The following is a 25181-nucleotide window of genomic DNA, read 5'->3' on the forward strand; positions in this document are numbered from 1 at the left end:
AAAAAAAAAAAAAAAAATCATTCAAAATCTCTCAAATAAAAGCATCATCTTCTGATCTCAAAAACATTATGCTCTCGGTGATGAGGAATTTTTAGCAATACGACAAATTCGAATAAACAAAATAACTGAATTTGAATTCAAAATCTCTTTTTGACGTAGGCGGATGTAACTAAATCAGGACCTTCTCTTATTTATTTTTCCTCAGAGGTTTAAAATCAATACAAAAAGGTTCTGACTACTAATACTCGAGAGTTCTCCGAACATGTAAGCTTCATCCCACTTTACAACTTAACTTTAGAACGTATTTCAGAGATATTTTATGAAAATCAAGAATAATTTCAGGAGAAAAACAAAACTCACTTTTATTATAGGTTTCGCAATCGCCACATTCACCGACGAATATAACCTATCAAAATTCAGCTTGTGCTTGTAAATGATGTATGTGCTTATAAATGTATGACTGTATGTGTTTATGAATGAGACGTAGCGTAATTAAACATAGTGATACCCACAAAAAACGGAAAAAGGCGTTAGAGATGTAAATCTATTTTACGAAATATCTTTATTTCCTTAGACAAAGAAAAAATGCTTTGAAACGATAAGAAAGAAGATTATTTTATCTGGTAGACGAAAGGAAAATTAAATCACTTTTACATTCTAAAAAACTAGTTCCTTCTGAACTAAAAACATATTGAAAACATATACATCGAAATATTATGGCAATATAAAGTAAGCAAATTAAATAAATTTTGAAGTAACAATTGTAATTTTGTGTATTAAGACACAATCTCTTAACACATAAAAATCCTTGATGGCTCGAGAGGTTAATCTTTAAATATGTTAATTAAGATTGCATTTTAGTGTTTTTTATATATTAACATACAATATTAAGGGTTTGAGAGGATAACCTTAAATATGATAAGTAAGACTGCATCTGAGCTCGTGGAAATCTGATAATTTGACCAAAAGTTATTCAGGTATTCTATTTTTCCCTTAACTCATTGTAGTACCTGTATTGAGACTATTGATATTATTTGAAACTTACTTGTCACGTAGTATGCTCCATACTTCGCCACCCAAACAGGCTTCCATCAACATGAAAACATATCTATCATCTTTAAATGTCTTGTACATTCTAAAAGAAAAGTATTCTATTAAACAATTTTTTTAATAATTCGTTATTAAAACTTATATTTTATCTTTTTTTATCATGAAATATAAATAAAGATATAAACTTCTAAAATGATTTAAAACCCATAAGAATCTTTAAGCGAATCACAGAAAAATCTTTAAAAATAAATTTTTACTTCCCTTTAATATACGATAATAATAATAATAATAATCTCAATCGTAATAATAATAATAATAATCGTAGTTTATCTTAAACACCAAGAGAAATTTACCACTACTATACAATTGAAAAATATATGATGTAATAATGGAGGAAGTTTAAATTAAAAAGTGAATTGAAACGTTATCAAAAAGTTCTCGTCACTTAAAATCGATTTTATTTTTTAACATTGTGATTTTTTGTCCAAAGTGACTGTCTTAAAAAATGTTTAAGTCATTTTTTTCAGTTATGGAATCCTAAATAATTGAGCTTCTTTCGACGGAAGTCCAAAATTACAAAAGAAATTTAGCAGCTGTAAATATACTAACAAAAAGAAATTTTTTTTAATTATTTTGAAAATATTTCGTGCGAAGAATGAAATATTTAAATGAATTTGTTCTCAGTGTATGCATATGCTGAAAATGAATGAAATAAGCTGAGTTATGACTTTCAAAAAATAAAAATTGAGTAAAATTAATCAAAGAAGCGCAGTCCTTATTCTTGATTTTAGTTATTCTACTTTGAATTGGAAAGTTTGATGAGAAATATTTATTTTATTCTTTACAAATGCAAATCTTTTTCATGATAAATTCAATTTATTGTTATTAATAAAAATTTTTTCTTGTTACTTTTTTCATAGGCACTTTATATAAATAAGTTCATACAAATAACCGAAATAGTAAATTATGGATTATTGATAGGCTCTAAATAAAATTATTATTGCTTAAAAATTCCTAATTTTAAGAACTGCTGTTATCTTTTCATGTAATTTTAGAGTTCCACGGAACATCTTTTGTGAACCACTGGTTTAAGCACTTTAAAAAGTTGGTTTTTCAAATCTATCAATTGTTAGACAATTAGAAATTTATAAACAATGACATGTTCATTGTTTTAACATCTATATCTTCAATATTTTGTTATTATTCGAACGTTAAAAGGAACAATAAATCCATAAAGTTTCCCCCGGATTCCAGAAGAGACATTTTTCAATGAAATTAGTGAGCTGTCTTTATTTAATTTTTTATTTTTCGTAACTTAATTTTTGTTATCAATATATTTTATGCACAAAACTGTGGTTTTTTTACAGAAACAAACTATTTGAATTTCCCTTTTAAATTGAAAGCAAAACAATGAAATTAATATAACAACGTTTGCATTTTTTCTTGATCAATGCCAAAAGCAATAATATTGGTTTTTGGCATTGATTGTCATATTGATTTATATCGATTTTTTCTTCATTCATATTTTAGAAATTCACCTGCATATAAAAGGATGCTTGCAAGACATCATAATTGCCCTTTCGCTCAAAGCATGCTGCTGTTGTTGTGTTTCCACTATATGACTTTTTTTCAGAATTTTAAGAGCAAAGGTTTTCTTCCTATCATAAATGTATTGTACCTATGAGAAAGAAAATATGACAAATATTTAAAATAATCCAAACAAATGTGCACAATCTATATTTTTGTAAATAAAGTTTGAAATTTTTTGATTTTATTTGAAGATAAAAAATCATAACAGGTCGCAGCAGATGAAAATTAATCAAGGATAACAAATAAAATAAAAATAATGAAAATGTTTCTATCACAAGTAAATCAATTGCAAATAAAACATATATTTAAAGCATCTAAAGCTCAATCCTTTATCGTAAGCATAAAGTTTTTTCTAACTGCAAAGTTTACAAATTAAAGAAACAAAACTTTTAGCCAAAGATAATTCTTTTTAAAATTTTTAAAGCTTTTTAAATGCATAACGATTATCGGGATTCTAGGGGTTTATTTTTGTTTTAAATTTATTATATACATTGAAAGATGGCTCAGTCACCTGAAACGACTAATAATTGTTTCAGATGCAACCATTGTAGATTGCAATTTTATGATCGGTTCATCTCCACTCCGAACTGGATTATAGGGTCTCTATCCAATGCTCTCTATCTTACTCTATCTGTATCCAGATGTAGTGTTTCCATGTCTTGCAGATTGCCCTTTCCAAGTTGTTTTAGGCTTTTCTCTCCAAGTCTAAACTTATTTCACTTTAAACTTCCCAGACTTACTTAGAGCATGACTAATCCATTTCGATTAACGTTTTTTAATTTTTAGTTCGATTGGTTTCGGCTTCGTAGTTCTAAGAATTTATTTCGCGAATTTTATCGAATTACTTAAACATGAGATTCCTCTTAAACTGTTGTTAATAACAATTTGAAGAATTTTTTTACGTTATTTTTATTGCAGTGTCTTGTTTCCAATCCACAGAGAAAGACAGATTTCACATTGGCATTGAAAAATCTAATTTTAGAAACTATGAAAACTATAACTTAGTATTTACATTAAAATCATAAAAAATGTCTACTTACTAGCTGAACCCTACCAAAACCACCAACGCCGAGAGTCGCTAAAACATCAAGATCATCCAACAGTATATGTTTGTATTCTTCGTCTACACTCATAGGAGTTGATGACAAATTAGAAATCCTATGGATGAATCAATAACATTATATTTAATTGAAAACAACATTTAAAAATTAGAGAAAATATGTTTGTTAGATTGCTGTACACTGTTATAAATTTCTTTGAAAAAAATGGTTATTTATTTAATTGTTATTTCACAAAATTCCAACAAATAACCCTAAATAAAATGATATTCAAACTGTTAACTGAGAGAAAAACCTTCACCGTTAACTACTTTCACCTAATACGGTTAAATAACCAGAATTTTATTGCACCAACTGGGTCCACCTAATGAAGCCCCTTAGTTTCCTGCTGCTGGGTATACTTAGCCGAGAGGGTTAATCTGTCAATCTCATGAACGACAGAACAGGGGTTCGAGTCCCAGCGTTGACACCACAATATTTCATCTATACCCATGAAGAGTTTCCAGTGTCTTGCGCTCCCCAATGTGTGACCCTGGACTATTAAAATACGATACTCTAATTCACGCGTGGATGGCAACACCATAAAGCTACTTAACACAAAAAAAAGGCTAGCACTTTCCATATCTTACGATAGGTGAAACAACTAGATAAATTAACTAAACCATATTCCACGGTTCATGTGATAAAACACAACTTAACTCCAATGCCCATTTCAAAATACACAGCCTACCTCCTATGCCCAGTTAAATTTCTTTTTTACGGTTTTAAAACCATTCCAGAGTAGATGCTTAAAAATCGCATAGTTTTGTAATTATGGTTTTTAAACCATATTAGTTGTAAATCGTTTCAAAACCGTATAGTTAAAAAGTGTTCTTAACCGTAAACTTTAAAGTAAATTGGACAGGCAGACTGCTACCGGCTATTTAACCGTAATTTTGGAATGATAATTCTAACAGTTCATCAAAATTTAAATTTTAAAAAAAATTTATTTTATTTATGATTAAATTTTTTTAATCATTACTAGCATAAAATTTTATTTGTTTATCGTTCTAATGATTATTATGTATTTTCTAATTATCTTTATTCGGTTAAGTTACATCTTGTTTGGGTTAGGTATGACCGAAATTCACTTACTTTTAATTTGCGAAGAAGGCATTCTATTCGTTTTAATAATTAAAATATTAGTACATCTATTTTAACATTAATGGATATAATCACTTCGTTTAATTAACTAAGGATCAATTCAATTAGCTGCGTTAACGCACATGCAATAATTGAGGGTTAAAATCATAAGTCTAGTAAGATATGATGATCTCAGGTAGTTACAAAAAGCTTCAGTGAGAAACTCACTAATGTTATTTGTGTAATAAAATTTGAGATATAATAAATATAATTTTAGATAAAGCAAAATTTAAACTCATAAATAAATAAAATGTAGAACATTTGATAATTTACGTATAAAAATGCACTAAAATCAATTTGAACAAATATCTGTTCAAATAAAAATTAAGAAACGTGTCTTAGTAACAAACAAATAAAAAAAAATAAACTAACTTAACAAGAAGATGATAATTTAAAAAAAAAATAATTAAATTTTAAATTGTTTCGTATGAGAATTTTTTGTGCAAAAATGAGTTTGAATTTATTTTCTTTTATTTTGTTACTTTATTATTTTTATAAATGATTTATTAACTACAAACTAAAAAAAAATTTGATTTTCTGATGATAAAAACTGAAGAGAAAATCATGCGTTTGAAAGAATTAATTGTTTCTGTTTCGATTTAGTGTTTCTAATGTAATTGTATCTTCTTAATAAAAAATAAATACCTCCTTATTCTTTCTTCATCTCCATAATCTTTTGTTTGTAATTCCTGCAGATCTCCAATAAGTTGAATGAAAGATCTGAAAATAAATAATTTCTTCAAATGAAAGTATTGCAGCAAAACAATTTCAAGCTACCAAATTTAAAAATGTAACAGTTTGAGTTGAAAATGATAAACGAAATTATAAACATTAAAATGGAATTTTATTCCTTTTAAAATATTTGAGATAACTTAAAATAAGTAAACTAAAAAAATTTCTATTTCTTGAAATAAGTCTTCTATTTATACACCGAGAAAAAAAGTATGATCAATAGTACCAGAATATGGTAAAATTTACCGTGTTTTTGGATGTATGGCATGATAAAGAGCTGGACAATTGTTAAAGTAGCACCTTGGGAATGATTTTTATGAAATTAATAATAAAATATAGTTTTATAAAATGTGATAAAATTTAGTAAATGTGGTAAAATTTAGTAATTTTATCATGATACCTTAGAGCAAGGCATAAAAACCATTTATTCAGTTAAATTTACCTTTTTGGGGTTGTACTTCTTACTAAACTTGAGGTAATAAGAACTATAATTTTGAAAACCAGAATTTCTCGTAAATCGCTTCCGCAAAAAATTACCAATGATCGAAAAAATTGCCAAATGAGTAGTTTAAATACCTTATATTTTGGTTTATTACCATGGAGTATGGTAATTGGACATGGAGAAAAAAAATTGCTTTACCTGATAACTATAAAAATCAAGATGAAAAAGGTAGTCAACCAAAGAAAAAAAAGAATAAAATAAAGAAATGCTCCCAATAAAAAAAATTTAACAAAAATATAGCAAAGCAAAGGCATTGTAAAAGTTATGAAAGAGTTGAATTTAAGTACTTGATTAAAACCAGATTAACTTTTATTATAAACATTTGGAAGAATAAAAACAAACGAATCACCTAAAGTACCTTTCGATCTAATGAATTATTTTTCCTGTAATTAAGCTGTAATCTTTAATGCAAGAATAATTATAAATATATGATTCAAGCTATTGTAATTAATGCTAACTATTATTGGAGTTACTGTATTTGTAATATACGACTCTATTTTTTTATTTGCATAAATATTCTTCTTCCCAATAGATTCTTTCTAAATATTTTAAAACAATTTTGAAGAAATAATAATCTACGAAAAAGCCTTTTGTAATTTAAATAATTTTCTTGTATTTAGACTTAGACACTTGTTATAATTTTTTCGACTTCATTTTATGCAGATTGATACACAACAGAAGCTTTTATGCATTACTTTCTAATTTTTTATAGATTGAAAAAAACTGAAAATTGTTAAATAATTAAAGTGATAGTGAGAAACAAAAGCTCATGCATTATTACTTTTTTTTAAATAAACAGTGTTTGATTGTTTTCTTTAAAAAAATTATAATTTTATAATCTTATCGCGAAAGATGCTTTGTTTTTTTCTTTGATGAAATAATTAATATCAATTATTTTTCATTTTGGCTTTGTTTAAATTAATTTTGATAGTTGGGGATGTTGTGGAACACGTGAAATGTTAAAAATAATTTTATACAGAGAAAACGTCCTAACAATTAAATACCGATAATTGGTCAATGTTTACTACTTTAAAATCTTTAAAACTGTATGCCGATTGAGACTTTGTAGAAAAAATTGTCACAAGCAGCTATTGAAAAGATGACTTTATTTTTCATATATTAATTCAATTATGCTCAAAAAATTATGTAAGCAGACTTCAGCCTTGATGCTACAGTGATTACATTAGTTGAAATCGCAGTTAAAAAATTATCTTTTTTTATACTTACTCTCGATTAAGGGTTAAGCATTCCACACCAGGTTCCATTGCAATTACATTTGCTGTTCTCCTATCTTCTCTAAAAGCAGAAAAGAAGAACAAATATTTTATTTTTCTCACAAATAGAACTGTTACTAGCTTGAAAGCTTCGACTGTCACATTTTTCACGAGGTCATACCAGTACCTTTAAATGTTTCGTTAAAAACATTTGAATTTAAACGATATTTGGATTCAGCAATTAGCATATTAATGTAACTTCCGGACATTAAAAATCGATTTAATAATCGTAAAAATTAAATCGATGTAAAAAATTGATTTAAATATCTCACTCACAGAAAGATGCTGATATATCTCAAAACACCCAAATTTTTAGTCACGTACTAAAAAAAAGTTTTATTAAATGCAAATATTTTCTTACTATATTGTCGAAGTGCAATATTATCTGCAAACTGCGTAATGACCTTTGATCTAATAAATGCTTTCTAAAGTAATTTTTGTTTCAATAGTCACTATCTTAATGGTTGAAGAGTAGAAACACACATGCTATAGAGCATTCAATGATTTAAGAAACAAAACAGGGAACTAAATCTTACTTAATCGAATAAACATAGTACATTTCCGGCGAATTTGGATATTTGATCCTCAAAATTACGCGAGGCCTCAAAATACCATTCAATATTTCTCAAAATCATTCAGCCACTGCTATATAATCAAATTAATGTTAGAAAAAAATCCAGATGAAAAAGAGTTTTTTTATTGATGCAAGGTGTCTACATGTTTCAATTGCAAAATTTACTGTTTGCTTATTATGCTAAAAAATGCTTCCTTTAAAATCAAAATTTTTCTTATGATTTACTTCACAAGGATTATTCAGCGGCCATGTCGTATGATTATGCGGCATGTAGAAGATCCCTGGAGTGCCTTATTGGCTCTTGGCATTTCCGGCAAAATTAAAATTCTTAGTGCACTTTAGCATCCAAATAGAGTCTCGGTGCTGCCATCTAGTGTGGCAGAAACTAGACGTCCAAATTAACATGACCAACGGTATCTCACCCATTGTGGTGGTCCTGAAAGAGTGGATACCACCTCTGGAGAACGCACTAGATCTGCTCATCGGCAAAACCGATAATGCAGCTCATTGGAAATAAAATAAAAACTAACAAGGAAGTTATTTAATAAAAAAGAGTTTTTATAATAAACTATGCACAGTTACTAAAAAATTAAAATTTAGGGAAATAGTATAATAAACATGCATTTAAATATATATATTTCCAGATTACTCACATATATTTGACATTTGTGAGGTATTTCACATAAACTTACTGAAGTATAATTCAGTTTTCAATTATTATTATGTTAAAACTGTTTTTTTTCTTCATAATTCTGGAATTAGTTATTTTTTTTGGTATAATAGCTCCCGAGAAATCGAAATTTAAATATCCAACTTTTTAAAAAAATTTGATTTCTCGAGAATTATTCTAGAATTATTCGACTGATTTCGTAAAAATTTTGTATTTTGCCACATAAATTGCATTATTTAAAATGATGTAAAAATTTGCCTACATTACAAATCAAAATTGTTTTGACCATTGATAACAAGATAATAAATACTTCTTAAAGATTATTTATTTGCCTGGAATAATGTTTGGATAAATAGATCTTATAAGTTTGTACTAAAAGTTCGCAATTCGCTTAAAAAAATCTCGAGAAATGATGAAATATATAGAAAAAAAATTAGCATTAAGGGGTCCAAACTTTGAAAACCTCGTCTGACCAAATTATTAGAGTTATATTTCCCAGGAATTATAATTCCTTGAAAGAAAGATATGCTTATTTAGAGAAAGTACGTTTTTTTCTTTTACTTAATTATAGTTATAAGTTCGCGTAACTTAAAATATCACCTGCACTAACTAATTAGCATATTTTTATAATAACTGGACAACTGTTGTTGAACAGCCGACCCAATTTTTGAGTTTATGACTATCAATGTTCAATTCCGTAAACATGTAATTTTGAACTCAATCCAGAAGACAAGGGAACTCCTGGATCAAGTAGTGGGAGAAATTTTGCCTTCGTGGAGAACTTTTTGATGGAGTTAACCCGCATTTGCGTTACTAAGGAGAGGAAAACCTCGAAATCTCTCATGGTTAGCCTGACAGCAAGGGGAATGCAACTTACAATCCATCTACCAATGAGGATATTTTTAAGTCATCACTGTGGTCAGTGAGATCTGGGGGCTGGTTATGTATCGATCAGCCACCGCTGGGATCAGAACATGGCTTACCTCATTGGAAGGCGTTTGCCTTAGCCTTATTGGGCCACCACGGCTGTAATTAGCATATCTGAGGTCACCTCTCCAAATTATTTAGATTGAGTACTATAATAGATGAAAATCAATGTATTCCTGCGATGTAAATTCTTGCGATGGCATGAGCTTTCGTTTCCAATCAGGTGAACCGGGGTTCGATCCCGGCGATGGCTGGTCGATACGAATTCCGAATCTGGATTGCACCGACCACAGTGCTGACGTGAAATATCCTCAGTGGTAGACGGATCATGGGTCAGAGTCCCCTTGACTTCAGGCTAACCGTGGGAGGTTCTCGTGGTATTTCTTTCCAAGTAACGCAAATACGGGTTAGTTCCATAAAAAAGTCCTCCACGAAGGCAAATTTCTCCCAACACTTGATCCAGGAGTTCCCTTGTCTTCTGGATTGGGTTCAAAATTACAAGGCTACGGAGTTGAACATTGATAGTCGTAAACCCAAAAATTGGGTCTGCTGTTCAACGACGGTTATAAAATAAAAATAAAATAGATGAAAATTGGATCATCAGATGGTGTTTCGTTTATTTTTTGTGCCCTGCACTTATAATATTTTTACGATTTAATTTTTCGCGTAAATGTTATAATAAAAAAATTAAAGCAAAAAGAATAACTGTTGTACTACATTTTATACCTATTTTATTATACAAATCTGGAATAAATTATTAGTTTCTATTATATGATAAATTTTTTAGCTTAGCTTTGAGCTTAATTGATATCCATATATTTTTATTATATACCTCAGTAGAGCTTGTTCTCCAAAGTAATCCCCTCTTTCAAGGCATCGAATATCTTGTTCAGTAGCTAATCCATCATCTGTGATCATTTTCTGAGTAACTCGTACCTGTGAAAAAAAATTAGAGGATCATTTATTAGATCGTAGTTTGTTTCATTACCCCCAATTATTATTTTATCTAAGCATTTATTTTTTTCTACTGATTACAGTATTTGTTAAGACAAAAGTACCTTCACGAAGAAAAATATAAATATAATAAATAATACACTTAAATGACTCAAAATAAAGGATAATGGAAGATTGGGGTTACTTTTTTAAATGATAATAATCTTCTATAAATAGGAAACTTTTAAACTCTACACCAAGAGGAAAATATGGTTGGACTAAACCACCAAAGACCTAACCACCTTACAAGTGAAAAACTGGAGTTCAAAAACCAAAATTAGGAAAGATGTTGTTCGGCAAATCAAAGGCTCGCAGCGGGCAGTAGTGCTGTATAAGTAATCAATAGTCTCACTTTTATATAATGAAAAATTTCCATAGCACATATTTAAATAAATATCTATGACTAAATAGTTTTGTAGAAATATTATATTAAAAACCTGTTATTAAATTTTTATATTTTTTGTCCAAGATAAAAAAGGGATTATATATATTCTTTGTACTAAATTTTAATGTAAATACTTAACCCATATGAAAGAAAAAAAAATATTCACTAACATGATTAAAATACATTTAACTATCTGTTACAACAAGTAGCTGTGGTATATAGTAGATAAAAATACTAATTCTGTTTTCTGTTTAATATATATATATATATATATATATATATATATATATATATATATATATATATATATATATATATATATATATATATATATATATATATATATATATATATATATATATATATATATATATATATATATATATATATATATATATATATATATATATATCAGAAGTACTGTACACTTTCAGTAAGTTGTTTTAAGAATTACAAAAAACGAAAGGGGCCAAATTGGTCTTTTTAGTGTAAAGTCTGATAACTTTATTACATAAAATATTTCCTAATCTTTGTGTATTTATCTGGCTAGTAAGCCTTTTTAATCACGAAATAAAGTAATTATTCATCATTTAGGTACGGAATTTAGAAAATATTTTAAAGAGAGGTAGCTCTTATCTGAAAAATATTCTTTTTATGACTTGGAAAAGAATATAAAGGATAATTTAAAATTAAATATTGTTTTCTATTCCTTTCAAAGTATGAATCAGAATTAAAGGTTTCTTCCCATTCCATCAAGTACGTGAACTGAACTGAAATAAATAGCCATAATTTTTTTTTTGTTTTAAATATTAATTCGAAATAAACATGTGGATTATATTTATACGAACCAAAGTAAACAAAACATCAAAAACTAGTGCATAGGAAAATGACTAATAAAATTAGAAAATGATAAGTAAATATGTTTATATTAATCAAATAAATATATAATAAACCGTTAGGAAAGTTTAAAGTTTTCAATAAGTTTTTAGGGGTGTAATTTAAATTTGTTATAAATTGAAATAGACCATGAAAATTAAGACAACATAATAATTTAAAATAAAATATTTGTTTTTATTTCAATTATTTCCATAATACCTTTCCATGGCTGATGATGAAAAATGTATCTCCTGTTTCTCCTTGACGAATTATGTACTCAGAATCAGGATAAAAGTCCTAAAGTAAATTATAAAGATTAATTTTATCAAAGGTAAAGTTAAGCAAACTGTTTTGTTTGAAACAATTTACGCTTCGCTTAACATTTCTAATACTTTTTAAATTGCTTCTTTGAAATCACTTGGTATATTTAAATTATTGATTTCACAAAAAAGGTGTCTTAGATTGAACTACAAAAGCGAATATATTTATGTAAAAATGAAGTTTAGAATATGAAAGACACGTAAAGACAATTAGGTAGTTTTAAATTTTTAATTCCTTTATAAACAATTTTCTTAAAATTTGCAGATAAATACACCTTATTTTAGAATGCTTTTTGCAATCTCGATTTATTGACTTCAGGATTTTAATAGCTAATAAACGAATTTGGAAAAATAGGAGCAAACTTTTAAAATAAAAAAAAATTAGTTTGTTTTAGGAACATTTAAAACTTAGATGTTGTTAGTTGTTATTTGTATTTTTAGAAAAATTCTAAGCAATGTAAAAGAAAAAAGATTTTTAATTTTTGAGTATACAGGTATTATATAAATACCATCTTTAAAAATATTTTTATAATCTTTTTCAAAATTGATACACAAATACATTATTATTCTTCAAGTGTGCAAAGGCGAGATTAAAAAATGAAATATTCATCCTAATCTTTATAGAGGAATACGGTATTAAAAACATCAAAACCAGTTTAGTTGATAAGTGAAACTAGGAAGTGTTTATGAAACCTTTTTCATATCTCCTCTGTTTTTCTGGCATTTAAACTGGGTTTGATGTTATAATATTACCTTTTTCGTGTTTTTTTTCTCACTTAACTATTAATTTACAATCTTTATTCTGTTACTCACTTCACTGCTTGAAATTTCTCGGAAAATATAGTTAAATAATATATTTTTTTTTAAATTTTATTTTCCCGAATTCAACCAAAACAGACAAATAACCATAATAAGGATGATTTTCAAACTGTTAACTGTGAAAAATTGTTTATTGAATGTTTCGCCTAATATCGTTAAACAACCAGAATTTCATCCGTGCCAGATAAGCCCACAACCATAATAAATCGAGCTCACGTTCATCAAAAACTGGAAGCTAAGCTATGTGATAAGGATTATGAATCCCTATGACTTACCACACTCATAGTAATCATCGCGTAATATGAATTAATATTACATATACAGTGGAGCATCGTTTATACGACGGTGAAGGGACCACCGATAAACGATAACGTCGTATAATCGATTTTTATTTCTAAAACTGAAACTAACTCTGTTTTCAGTTAATTTTAATGTTTAACGTGTTGATTTACATAAATTTCTAAATTAGACAAAGCAAAACAAACAAATAACCAAAGAAGAAAAATTGCAGTGAGCAGTTTGAATGTATGTTACCTTTAATTATATTTTCTTGCTATTAGTCTCTACAATGCTTTGAATAGCGAGTTGAACTTACTGCTTTCTATGATGCAATTTTAGATTTCTAATCACGGCCAAATCTAATGGCTGAAGCGCACTTGCGCAATTTGCAGGAAAAAAGAGAGCTTTTACATTTTCCAAAATAATTAGTATCGATGGGTGCGCTGGACATTGGTCGATGAATAGCAAAGTTTTTAGTTTTTGCCTCTTCATAATATTGTCTAGTTTTTTCAGTCATCTAGTAAAAATTATGGTCGTCATCCAAGCATTCTTGATGGCACCCTTTTCTGTATCATTCATGTTGGCAAATGCCGCCTTTTTTTAAAATACACAAGAAAAAATAAAAAATTAAATAAACGTGAACAAAATCTAAAAACCGACGTATAACCGATTCTGTGCGTCGTATAAACGATACATTTTTGCATTAAAATGAATAAGAATGATTTGGGACCACACTAAAACGTCGTATAAATGTAAACGTCGTATAAGTGATCGTCGTATAAACGATGCTCCACTGTAGTAATAAATGGCAAATATGAATTTACATCACACACTTATTACCAAAAGATTCATAGGCAAAATTGGATGCCTAGTAATCTTGTGGTAATAAGTATGTAGTGAACATCTTATAAAGTAACTTAGTTCTTTGCAGTTGGGTACATATTTTAGCTTAAACGGCAAATCTGTCAATCTCATTACCGGCTGAATAGGGTTCAAATTCTGGCTTTGGCCCCACAATATTTCCTCAATTTTTTCAACACATGAGGAGTTTCCAGTGCCTTGCACTCTTCAATTGGTGATGCTGGGCTATTGGAATGTATAACTTTCATTTACGTATAAATGGCAACAACGCAGAGATGCTTAACACGAAATAATTCAGTATTTTCCATCTCTTACTACAAATTGTAATACGAGACAAACTAATTAAGCCAGAATCCAACCTAATTTCCTTACCTAACAAAAAGCCTAACATACCTAAGTCCGATGTCAAGTTAAATTTCATTTTTACAGTTTGAAGCTTTATTTTTCGCAAATATTCACAAAATCATGTAGTTTTGTATTCACAGTTTTTTAATCTTACCATTCGTAAATGGTTTCAAACCTTATAGGTTAAAGAAATGTTTTTTAGTTGTAAACTTTATTATCAATTCGATGAAAAGGCAGTTCCCGAATTTTTTTAATCGTAGTTTTAGAATGAAAATTCTAACAGTATTGTTGTCATCTTTGACAAGAATTTTAGCAAAATAAATTGAGGATGGTGATTATGAAATGTCTTGCCATAGCTGTTCTTTTTTTTTTTAAAGAAAAGCGATTAAATGAATTATAATTTGTAAATTATTACAATGATTAATTTTGTTTTCATTTTTATTGAGGCGAAATTCTGGTGTGCACAGGCTTATTTAAATTGAAAAAAATAAATGGAAGAAGTGAAACAACATCATTGACTTCCAGTGGAATACAAACATTTAAAGTAATAACACCTGAAAGCTATAATTTTTGCGTTGAATAACGTTGTCATAAATTAGTAATCCACTTACTGTGTCTAATATACGATGGTAACGCATGCAAAATTATACATATTAAAAACAAGTAAAAAGGATAAATGAAATTCGATTAAATTTGCAAGCCTTAATATTAAATTTGAAAATTTTTTTAAAGTAATTTTCAAACATTCAATTGTGATATCCATGGCAATTAATCTTTTGACTTAAAGTCATAAAAGCTTCAAAAATTTAAAATATATAATAATTACCACTTCCAGTACATCAGCCATTTTAGAAAGAACTTCATTGTTGAGATTCCGCAGCAATGGAACGCTAAGAAAACAAAATTTAATGAATAAATTCTTGAACTGCATCGATTTATTCCAATTAAACTTTTTAAACGAAACATCCGTGAAATTAGTTTTAAACAATGTTGTTAATTAGAAACTATTGGTATAAACTTTGAATTAAAAACTTAAATTCTCTGCAGTAACAAATGAAATATTTTACTTAGTCTTAACATTTTTGAAATGATGGAGTTGATTTTTAAAAGTTGTTTAACAAGAATTCTACATTTTATTTTCCATTAAAATACATATAAAAAAAACATATGGATTTTGTTGCATAATAATAAGTAATCGCAACAGTTGCAAAAATAATTTCTCTAGCAACATTTTATTTAAAAATTAATTTGCAATGAATGCTTAGCTTTTACTTGGAATATTAATATCTTACTCCAAGATAAATACGAGTGAATAAACTTCAATTATTTAAATTAAAAAAAGGATTACATTGCAGAAATAATGTTTGCATTTTCATACTATAAATTAAAGGAAAAAATTAAAGAATGTAACTAATAATTAAAGATAGAGTTAGAATGACTGATATTAACATGTGGTTGTTTTGTTTTGGATTTGTGGATTATCTTGCACAAGTTATGAGGAATTTTTATTTATTATTGCTCTTAAATCGATATAAATTAGTTTAAAAATTTAATTATTGATTTTTTAGAGTAAATAATGCGGCATTAAATTGTAAATGTCGATGCAAAATTAATCTGCACTCTCAGGATAATCGGTTCAACATTGAATCATAACATAATAATAATATAGAACAAATCTGCTGCAAACTCTAAAAGGTGTTAAATTAAATTATTTTTTCATTCAAGTTGAATCATACACGGAGAGAAAATTCAGGTAAAATTACCCTATTGTAGGGTAATAACATTTATGTTTAAAAAATAATATAATTATGATTAATAAAACAAAACAAAGCAAAATGCACGCTATTTAAATCATTCATAGACTATTTTTTCCGTTCATATAGTAATGGTATATCGGAAAATTCAGATTTTCAAAATTACAGTTCGTGTTACCACTCGTTTTTAGTATCAAATACAAAACTGAAAAGTAAATTTTACCGAATAAATTGCTTTTTTACCATGCCTTAAAAAATCATGATAAAATTACCAAATTTTATCACATTTACCAAGCTTTAATACTTATTACAAAACAATATTTTATTGTAAATTTTACCAAAATCATTACCAAGACCTTTCGGTAAAAATTACCGTGCTTTTCAATGTTCCCATAGAGCTAGAAACACGGTAAATTTTACCATATTCTTGAAAATTTGACCATACTTTTTTTTTCTCAGATTATTGTGTAATCAAGTTTAAGAAGAGTTACAGTATCTGGCTTAAGGTATTGGAGCTAATAGTGATGCTGTTTTTTATTGTTTATTAAATGTATCTAGAAATGTTTCAAATCTCATTTGTTTATTTGTTTACATTTATTTTTATGCGAGAATGAACTTTTAAGAAATTAAACGAAAAATTAAATGGTTATTTTTAGGTAAAAATAAGACATTTGCTTTCATTTTGCGACAAACGCTCTAAGTTTTTATAGCATAAAATGAAAAATCCTACTGAGATCGTATTCAAAAAGTTTTGCTAATAATAAAAATGTTTTATTTTTTTTTTGAAAAAGAAGGTAAAAATGTTTAGAAAATCTGTTGTAATAATGACTTCTGTTTAAAAATTTTCAGTTCAGTGAATTCATAGGAAAAAAAAGAAAAAAAAAGTATGATGTAATATGATAAAGTATAATTGCGACGTTTCTGAAGTCGCATACGATAAGCATTTTTTGTCATTTCCCCCCCTGAAATATAACTCAAAATTTTACGATAAAGTATGATCGTGACGTTTCTGAAGTCGTATACGATAAGAATTTTTTGTAATTTTTTCCCCTGAAATATATCTCAAAATTTTACGATGCGTTGTTTGGTTAGGCTGGCAATCAATTTATGCCCAAAAGGTTACTGTTCAAAGTAAAAACATCAACTTTCACACGAAATTTCAAAATTTTAAAATTTACTTAAAAATTATGCTTTAAGTATAGAAAAACCGAAAGATTATTTTCTAAAAATTTTAGATTTCAGGATCAAAAGGATTGATTGAGAACTGCTTATGTTTAAGTGATCACCGATATTTTTTTCAAAAAAATAGTTTTTAGGAAATCGTATTCAGAAGTTTAAAGTAGAATTTCTGAAAACAACACATTTAATTGAAAATTAATCATCAATTTTTACTTCCAAAAAATCGCGTAAAACAATATTTCAACTTTTTTAACGTATTCAAGTGCATGTAATTTTTATTTATATATGTGAGTTTATTTAGTTTAAAAATGTTCTCCAAAGCATTTTTATGTCATGTATATAATGTTTTGTTCTAAAATTTTTGCTAAATGTAATTTCCCTGAATAAATTTTAACTAGGAACGCAACAATATAAAGAAGGACGAAATGCATTTCGAATAAAAGATCAAGCACGGAATGCTAACGTAGTTCGTATAACCACCTGTGCCGTAAGACCTTATCATAATAAAAAAAGTAACAGATTATTCCATTTCATAACCAAAAAGTAAATAAAAACATTGCGTTTATAAGAAAGAATCGGCGCTTTCAAAACTTAATGCAAGTTTACAGGAAAAATAAATATAATAATGCAATATAAGAATAGAAAGTAATTTGTGTTATTTTACCTCTTCAGATCTCAAATAATAGATTTTCGAACCTGTCTCTTTAAACATTTTAAATTAATTTCAGTTCTAGTAAAATAAATTATCAAATAAAAAATTCTAATCAATATTCTTGCCTAATTCATCGGAAAAGTTTAATTTTCAAATAGTACTAATGAATGATTAAAATTATTTTTTTGAGTTTGTTTCTTTTGAATTTCATCACTGGCATTAAGTATTCTGTTAATTATGTAACTTGTAACCCTTTTAAACCACTGCACCGCTTATCACAGAGGGAAACACCAAAACTGTTTGAATTTTAATACCGATAACTCGCAAACCAAAATCAAACCACTTGGTAAAACATGGTAAAGTACAAAGTTTGAGCAAAATCGGTCGAATAGTTCCTGAGAAATAAAATTTAAAAAAATACGACTTTTTTCAAACTTGTCTTTCTTAGGATATAGTCATCTTATTTCGTCAAATTTTCCAAGATGATTTAGATATTAAAACCTTTGCTTTAAATGAAGAGGGAAAAAACAACTGGATCAGTTTTTTTCTAGGAAAGAACAAAAATTTAATGAAGATAAGAGAATTCCAGAAAAAGGGCAAAAGGTATTGGTACAGAATGGACAATATATTATTTAATAAAATATGTTTTTACTATACGAAAATCGCCTTTTATTTTCATTAAAAATAGACATTACTTTACAGACAACTCAATAAATTTGAAAAATTCGTTGTGAATTAAAGAATAATATGGTAATAAGTTTTAAGGTAACGATATCTAGATAAAATTAATATCTTTCTAATTTCATATAAGCTCAAAATGTTTACATTGTTTTATTTTGACATTCCAAGCAATTATAGCTAAAAAAGATTTGCAATGATTTTTTTCACATCAACTCATATTCTTTAAAGATTAATCTTAACGTTGAACTGCAATATCAGTATAATGAACCATAATACCTAGCAAATCATCTCTAACTGTAATCGGGAGTTAAATTGAACTACGTTCTTGCTCAAGTTGAACCGTAGCTTCGTGTAAGCTAGGATGAAGTGCGATAATATGGGTCAACTTAGTGCCTTTATTAGGGCTACAACAAATGTGAACGATGCTATGATTCAAAACGCTCTAAAAGTTCCAACCGCGCATTTTTAAGTGTTCATTTACATTAAATTTGGCATAAATGAAGGCATGTATCAGATTCATTTCTTTTAAAGTTTAATAATGAAAACACGAATCAGGTTTACATCTTTAAAATGTTATCAATGGAGGCATGTCTCAGGTTCATTTCTTTTATAGTTTAATAATGAAAACACTAATCAGGTTTACATCTTTAAACTGTTATCAATGGAGGCATGCCCCAGGTTCACTTCTTTTAATTTTTTCAGTCTAGTTTTTTAATATAAAGCATAAAAGATTTAATTATTTTAATTATTCATTACGTTGAATATTTGTAACTAGCAAATATTTTAATAAATAAAATTGCAAGAACTTTTTTTTAAAATTAAAATTACAAATTATGTTATATTTTAAAACAATTTTTTCCTTCAAAATTGTGTCTTTAAAATTTATGGATTTTCTTTAACTATTATAGCTTTTATGTGAGGTTTGTTTTAGTAATTTTCCATCTTTAACGACATTTATTACACACTCTCAAACTCGTCTGTTACTACACTGTGAAAAATTCATGATCAAATTCCGTTATATTTGAACATAATAACCGTAAAATATTATACCGTAATTTTTACAGCAAAATTTATTTAATTGGAGTGATTCAGTGATTTTACAGTAATTATTACTGTAAAAATTACAGAATGTTAGATTTTTTGTTCCGTAACATATTCCGGTAAAAAATAGGTTTTACGGTAAAAAGTACCAGTAGTTTAAGTGCCTGCATTTTTTACTATAATTTGAACAGGAAGTTTTCATTGTGTATAAATAAAACCCTACATTGAAATAAATTTAAAAGTTAGGATTATTTAAGTACGTTAAGTATTCTAGTTATCTAAATCTTTTATTGAGTTCTTTGTGGTATCATTACGTATTTAATGCTTGTCATATAATTCTGTTTTAAACTATTTTTACAAGAAAAGAGAGAAGAAATCGAATTGTTGCTTGAAGAGAAATAACGACTAAAAATGATTGTCTTCTTTACGAAGTTCAAAACAGTGTATTAATTTTTTTTAGTTTTTATTTATCGGATCTGTACAATTTACAATGTAGGCATTTACCGTGTTGGTTTGCACAAATTACAGTGTATTTTTTACAGCTTAGAGCGTAAGGATCATAACAATTCGCTTCTTCATTTCTAATTAGGGGAAATTATTAAAATGTTTGATTTTTTTTGTGATTTAACTTTGCTATTGTTCGACGCTCAGCACATATGGCATGCAAATTATTGGATCTCCATGTTTTCGGATATGAATAGCGGTGGTTTAATTTGGCGTTCTGCAAACATTTGAATCGAAACATTTCAGCAGATATATGAGCAGCCATAAGTATACAAATTATTAAATGATTTTATTGAAACAACATCTGTTAGTTATTCCTTAAACAAAGGAATGAAATTTTCACGAACAGCGGATTATTATTTTTCAGACAACTTTAATAAATTAATTCAATTTCCAAGAAGTTTTTGAGAAATTCGTAACTACAAGATTTTATGCAGGGTTTTTAAGACTAATCCAGCAATTTAGTAAAATTTTCTGTCACCGACTAAATATTAAGGACAAATTTCGGTTTGGACAGTAATAGGTTAAGCAAGTTTTTTTTTTAAAGAAAATATAGTGAAGTGAAATGAAATAATACTAAGTTATTAATTGTTAGTATGATATAAAATTACCTTTTCAGGAAGTTGATATTCTCTTCTTGCCTTTGCAATCCAGTAACCATCATTATAGTCTGAAAAGCTCGACGATCCAAAACCCATAATAAGGCATCAGTTACAGCTAGGAATCAAACATTGTCGCCATTAGAAGATCTTCAACTTTTTCTTTATGAATCACCCTTTTATTTTTAACTCAGAAAATATTTTTAGACTGATTAAAAATGCTGTTCAATGCTTCGATATCGTCCATTTTTTTAGATCGTTAAGAGATTTGTTAGTTTGTATTTTTATTAGTAAAAATACTATGGTGAATGATGCATGATATATTTTTTTAAAAATTTATCATTGTAATATGATACATTTCCTAATGTGGGTTAGTTTTAAGAACAAAATTTTAAATATTCTGTAAAGTATTATATAGCATATATTTGAATAATATTCATAAGATGTGATAATAATTTACCATCATCGTGGTAAAATATGTGTTGAAAACGCAATGATTGGGATTCAAAAAATTCATTAATAATAAATTATTATGATAGTTTTATTTAAGGACTATTTCAAATTTTAAACTACAATCTCAATTTTAGATTACATAAGAAGTAATAGTGAATAAGTATTTTTTTGAAAGGATTTTGCATTTAAAGCTATATGTAAAATCCTATATATATATTGAGTTAAAATTTTGCATCAAAGCCACCAAAAAAGTTATTTTTAATTAATTAATTAATTAATCTATTTTTAATCTTTTAATCTATTTTTAATTAATATTTTTAAGTAATTAATTGATAAATCTATTGTTAATTAATTAATTAATTGATTAAATTAATAATTAATCTGTTTTCTTTTAATTAATTAGTGTAATTCGATTAATTAACTTAATTTCTTTATTTTTAATCTTCTTTTTAAATTATTTATTTAAAAACTACGGCCACTAGAAAACTACTTATTTTTCTTAACTTTCATTACAACCTTTTTTTACTTAAATTTTCACTAATTTCTAATTAATTGTTCCGAATTTTCACATTTTTTGACACAATTTTCATTAGAAGATATTAAAAGAAAACATTACTTACTATAATTAAAAAAGCACAAATAATTCGATAATTTGACGTACCTCTCACAGTTGCTGTACGAGTGCAGTTGTAGAGTATAGCTAGTTCTCCAAAAGCCTTTCCTGGTCCCATCTTGCCTAGTACCGAATCACTCTTCTTAACCTCCAATTCTCCTTCTAAAGTACACGAAAAGTTAAACTTCTTGTTAACTTATTTAACTTATAACTCTTAAACTTAAACTTTTTAACTTGTTAAACTGATTTGTCATGGAAAAATTATATTCTTTAGCAAATATTATCATTTTCTAATCCTTCATTCAACTACATTAGTTGCTATTAAAAAAAAATATGAATTCTAAGACTTGTAGAAGAATTTAAAATCTTTCTATAACATTTTGCTTTTTTAAGGAATCTTAAAATTATGTAGAAAGTCTTTTATAAAGACACAGACTAATACATTTGATTATTAATAAGAAATAATCAAGAATGTATTTATGATTATTTCTATTGAATGTATATATGAATAAATGAAAATATATTCTTTAGTAAATATCATTATTTTCTAATCATTCATTCAAATACATTAGATGCTATTAAAAAAATATGAATTCTAAGACTTGTAGAAGAATTTAAAATCTTTTTATAAGATTTTGCTTTTCTAAGGAATCTTAAATTATGTAGAAAGCCCTTTATAAAGACACAGACTAACACATTTGATTATTAATAAGAAATAATCAAGAATGTATTTATGATTATTTCTATTGAATGTATATATGAATGAGTGAAAATATATTCTTTAGCAAATATTATCATTTTCTAATCATTCATTCAACTACATTAGTTGCTATTAAAGCCATTTTGCTTTTTTAAGGAATTTTAAATTATGTAGAAAGCCTTTTATAAAGACACAGACTAACACATTTGATTATTAAATAGAAATAATCAAGAATACTTGATAAACAGAGAAAAATAATAGTAAGATATTATATAAAAAATTTACCCATATTCGATGAGCTTTCGGTAACATCACTTTTTGATATTAATAAGAAAACACATCAAGAAATTGCTATATTGTCTTGGTGCGACATATATCAAATTTTTTTAAAATATAGCCTGATTTTTATAATTATTTTTTATCATGGAGCCAAAAACGCTTGAAAATATAAACAGCCGTTTTGATTACGGATTCTGAAATAAAATAACGTTCAAATAAATTCTGGCATGTACGAAGTAAAATTTTTATATGCGTGTGCGTAGAAAGTTTTGCGTGCCTTCTTTTTAGAGTTGATGTTTCTATGTATATTACTTCCTCTCTGACTTCAAGTTTCATTATTTGCTGAGTTGTATCAATTATTTAACAGCACTTTTTGTAACCTTCACGGTTTTTGATTAATATCTACTCTTTCATGTATCTGAATGTTACAACCCCAAACAAACATCTAAAGCGTTAATAGTGAATCTTTTTATTTATTTTTTCACGAATGCTTTTTTAAGATTTGAATAAACTGAATTTCTAAAATCTATTAGTATTTATGTCTTTGACTCAGTTGATATTCGCGCGTGCATAGACAAAGTAATAACTTTTGGACCTATTTTTTGTTCGTTTATATTTTAATACAACTGTATTGACAATCTTTAAAATTTTAAATCGACGAACAATGTTTATTTATTCAATCGAATCATAAATGGCAATAATAATAACTAAAATAATATTATCCCAAATTATTCCCTTTATTAATCTATAAATATGTATCAAAATAATTTTACTATGCTTTCAAGAATGATTCATTTCATTGTCTTTATTAGAAAAATGTTTATTTAAAAAAGCAATCTTCACTTTAAAAAAAAAATTAGATGGTTAATGTTTCATGAAACGATTTACAATAGAGAATATTTTCCTTATGTGAATTAATGTCCAAGATTTGAGATTTGATTATTTTTTATATTCATTTTTTTTTCAATCAAAAGATATTTCATCAACGTTAGAAGAGTTATAAATTTGAACAACAACACAAACCTTAATTGTTTTTGTTCCTAATATCCTACTTCTTAAATATTGATGCTATTGCAAATTGACAACTCGCGAACACAACATTTAAAAATACAGCTGATATATGTTAGTATGTTTGCTAATAACAGACATTCGATAACCCTTTTTCATTTTAGTCAATGAAAAATATTGAACCGTGGTGGCTCAGGGATAGAGTGTTCGCCTTCCAATGAGGTGAACCGGGTTCAAATCTCAATGTTTTCTCATCGATGCGAATTATACACCCGGCTCACACTGATCACAGTTTTGACGTAAAATATCCTCAGTGGTAGACGGATCATGGGTTAAAGTCCCCTTGCCATGGGGCAAACCGTGGAAGGCAAACCATTTAACTTAAATGCTGGTTAGAAAGGCAAAATTTCTCCCAATACATGATCCAGGAGTTCCCTTGTCTTCTGGATTGGGTTCAAAATTACAAGGCTAAGGAGTTGAACATTTGTAGTCCTAAACCCAAAATTGGGTCGTCTTTCAACTACGGTAAAAAATATAAAATAAAAGACATTGAAGTACGGTCTCCTTTTTTACAGGTATAGATACTGCAGCAAGAGAGATAATCAGTACTAATAAGTCACTTTATAGCGTATGCATTTTTTAATAGTATCAGACAAAACGTGTTACTTAAATTAGTTATAATTCCTCCGTATATTTAACTGTCAAAAACATAAAGGGGAAAACCAAAATGCAAAAGAAAGAGAACTTTTGGATTTTGTCCAAATCCAAAAGTAAGCGATTTAGTTGCGAAATCACTTTGACTGAGCGAAATGCATGTAATGCCAGATACACGCACATTACATGCCTTAATGTAAGTGACGTAAAATTTTTAAAATGAATACCTTTTTAGTGATATATTTTAAAAGAAATAGTATCATTTATTGCACTCATTTATAGATTGAAAAATTTTTTTTTTGAAATTAAGTTGATCTAATTTCAGAAATATTGCAAAAAAAAAAAAGAAAAAAAAAAGAACTGCCCTTTTAAATTTTTAACTTTTCATGATGCCATTGGAAAAATCCACGATTATTTTAGGTGTTTTCTTGTAAAAAATATTTTAGTTCTTACGCAAGTTAATTAAATTATATTTTGGATCAATGTGAAACAGGAGTTGATATTTTATATATTTAATTTAATTCTCACTAAGTTCGGTATTAAAAAAAATTATGGCTTCCATTCCGGTATTATTTTGTTGAACAAAAAATAATAATAATTTTAAACTTTTATTTAATACTCCCAATT

At 27.2% G+C, this 25181-nt stretch overlaps 1 protein-coding gene across 1 annotated transcript in view; it reads right to left on the bottom strand.

Moving 5' to 3' along the window:
* The window catches only part of LOC107441858 (cGMP-dependent protein kinase, isozyme 1), an 86562-nt gene that overhangs the window by 19357 nt on the left and 42024 nt on the right, over positions 1–25181 (bottom strand). Inside the window, exons 4-13 of the mRNA XM_043052455.3 lie at positions 21962–22075; positions 20860–20965; positions 15264–15327; positions 12033–12110; positions 10392–10495; positions 7342–7410; positions 5526–5600; positions 3681–3798; positions 2589–2728; positions 1046–1135 (exon numbers count right to left, since the gene is read on the bottom strand). Of these exons, the coding sequence (XP_042908389.1) occupies positions 1046–1135; positions 2589–2728; positions 3681–3798; positions 5526–5600; positions 7342–7410; positions 10392–10495; positions 12033–12110; positions 15264–15327; positions 20860–20965; positions 21962–22075 (958 nt within the window). The remainder of the gene's footprint in view (positions 1–1045; positions 1136–2588; positions 2729–3680; positions 3799–5525; positions 5601–7341; positions 7411–10391; positions 10496–12032; positions 12111–15263; positions 15328–20859; positions 20966–21961; positions 22076–25181) is intronic.

Source organism: Parasteatoda tepidariorum, chromosome 9, assembly GCF_982258835.1.
Source record: "Parasteatoda tepidariorum strain Cologne lab strain chromosome 9, Ptep-v5.0, whole genome shotgun sequence".
Lineage (NCBI taxonomy): Eukaryota > Metazoa > Arthropoda > Arachnida > Araneae > Theridiidae > Parasteatoda > Parasteatoda tepidariorum.